The sequence below is a fragment of the Galeopterus variegatus genome, unplaced genomic scaffold (assembly GCF_000696425.1).
Source record: "Galeopterus variegatus unplaced genomic scaffold, G_variegatus-3.0.2 Scaffold27720, whole genome shotgun sequence".
Lineage (NCBI taxonomy): Eukaryota > Metazoa > Chordata > Mammalia > Dermoptera > Cynocephalidae > Galeopterus > Galeopterus variegatus.
The window spans coordinates 5,695-8,060 of record NW_007753831.1 but is presented as its reverse complement, the minus strand read 5'-3'; the positions used below and the strand labels follow the sequence as shown (position 1 = coordinate 8,060).

Sequence of the window (2,366 nt, the reverse complement as noted above, 5' to 3'; positions counted from 1 at the left end):
CCCGTACCGGACCGGGACCGGCAACGGGATCGCAACCCTCGGTGCTGCGCCCGCACCTCGCTCAGCCAGTGAGAGGCCGGTCTGTATGTGGGATCCGAACCCTCGGCGGGAGCGCCCGCCATGCTCCCAAGCGGCGCACTGTAGCAGTGCACCACCGGGCCGGCCCTCAAACTGCTTTATTCACAGTAGCAACACAATAGCTACTCAAACTTTCATCATCAGAAAGGCTACTTAGTTTTTTATAGCCACCATACAAAATATAAAAAATAAAGAGCACTGAAAATAAATGAATAATTTCTAAATGCAAAGAAAAGGTATTGAATGTCAGAGGCACAACAACCAAGACACAAAATTTATTCCCAAAGTTTTAACTTTAATAAGGTCAAAATAAGGCTTACTTAATAAATTATAAAGGGCTATAAAAAGATGCACTAGAGTCCTATGAAAATGACAGTTTTTTAGGATAAGTATCTACAATGTTGGCAATCAGATACTGGCCCCCATCAATGCAATGTCTCTCATCCTGGTGACATTGCAGCTTCCTTCTCTCTGTGTCTTCTGCACTTCTGTCTATCTCATAAAGATATAGTTGATTATATTTAAGACCCACCCAGATAATATGGAGTAAGCTCTTTCTCTGCAAAGGCCCTTTTCCAAATAAATGACATTCACCTTTTTGTCATATAAGTTAATATTCACGAGTTAGTGGGATTCAGATGTGGATGGATTATCTTGGGGGCCACCATTCAACTCACCACAAAGATTCCTCTCGGTTGACCCCGTGGAAAGGTCTATTATCAACCAACCCAAGGAAGGACACTCAGTGTTTTGTCTCTGGGAGTCATGGCTGACTATGACACCTGTGTCTGCAGCCCCCACCAGGTAACCATGAGAAAATCAGTCCTAGGACAAACCACCCCACGGAGGGCTGAGTGAAGCCCTACTCTCTATTCCTATACAATCCCTAATTCTGAAGTCTTTGTGATTAATGATTACTCTCTTTATTGCTTGGACATATTGGAGTTAGTGTTTCTTTTTCTTAGAAGAACCAAAGACATCTTCACTGATGAAGTTCAAATATGTCACAGTCATCGGACACCACTGAGATCATCTAATTATTTCCATTTTATACAAAATAAAATTGAATGTGGTGGATACTAATGTTGCCTCAGAAGGATATGGTTTGCCAGTGACCACTCTCAAAAATTACTAGATGGGGGTATAAAGTCAGCTGCCTTGCTGCACCTGAGGCTTAACTTTGAGAAACGTCTGCATGGCACTAATGATGGCATCAGTGGAACCCAGTCTCTAGGCATGACCACGCTCTTGCTTAAATCCTTTTCTTGCCCTATTCTCCTTCCCCAACTTTGCATCTTCTAAGAGTGATCCACAAGAAAAAACTACTAAAACTGGACCCCTGTTTCAGGCTCTGCTTCTATGGAACCTGAGCAATGAAACAGAATTTAGAGAATTGAAATCATTTGTCAAACATCACAGAAGTAGGTAAAAAGCAAAGTCGAGTTTCATCTTCAAGTTAAAATGCACTTGGCCAATATGTTCTCTAGTGATTTTAGGAGAACTTGGTGATGAAAGAGTCAGACACTCTGTCATGAGGATTTCTGTCACTTTGACTTATTCTGAAACTCACGTTCAAATCATACGAGACAATGACAGAAGAGAAGTTATCCTGTCGATGAGCTTCCTCAAGGCTCTGTTCATGTCCCTGTTCCTCAGGCTGTAGATGAAGGGGCTCATCATTGGAGGGACCACAGTGTACAGCACAGAAGCTACTGCGATCTTCCTGGGAGATTCAGTAACTGCAGAACTAATGTACACCCCAAAACCTGTCCCGTAGAATAAGGACACAACTGAGAGGTGAGACCCACAGGTGGAAAACACTTTATACTTTCCTCCAGCCGATGGGATTCTCAGAACAGAGGAGACTATTTGGGTGTAAGAGAAAATGATACCACAGAGAGGAGGAACACCACCGAATAGGCTAGTTACCAAATACAACAGGGTGTTATTGATGAGGGTATCAGAACACGCCAGCTTGAACACCTGAGCGAGTTCACAGAAAAAGTGGGGGATTTCCAGGTGTGTGCAGAAAGCCAGCCGCAGTGCCATCAAAGTGTAGAGCAGGGCGTTCACAACGCTAAGGAACAGAGACACCAGGATCAGCAGACCACAGAGGCGGGGATTCATGATGTTCATGTACCTAAAGGGGTGACAAATGGCCACATAGCGGTCATAGGCCATGGCTGCAAGGAGAAAATTTTCCAAAACTGCAAAAACCAGGACAAAGCAGACCTGGGTGAGGCAGCCTGTGTAAGTGATGCTCTGATTCTGTGTCTGGATGTTCACCA

At 44.0% G+C, this 2,366-nt stretch overlaps 1 protein-coding gene across 1 annotated transcript in view; it reads right to left on the bottom strand.

Annotated features, from left to right (window-relative positions):
* Positions 1-1,650: 1,650 nt before the first annotated feature.
* The window catches only part of LOC103583756 (olfactory receptor 7G2-like), a 2,158-nt gene continuing 1,442 nt past the window's right edge, over positions 1,651-2,366 (bottom strand). Inside the window, exon 2 of the mRNA XM_008564989.1 lies at positions 1,651-2,310. Within this exon, the coding sequence (XP_008563211.1) occupies positions 1,651-2,310 (660 nt within the window). The remainder of the gene's footprint in view (positions 2,311-2,366) is intronic.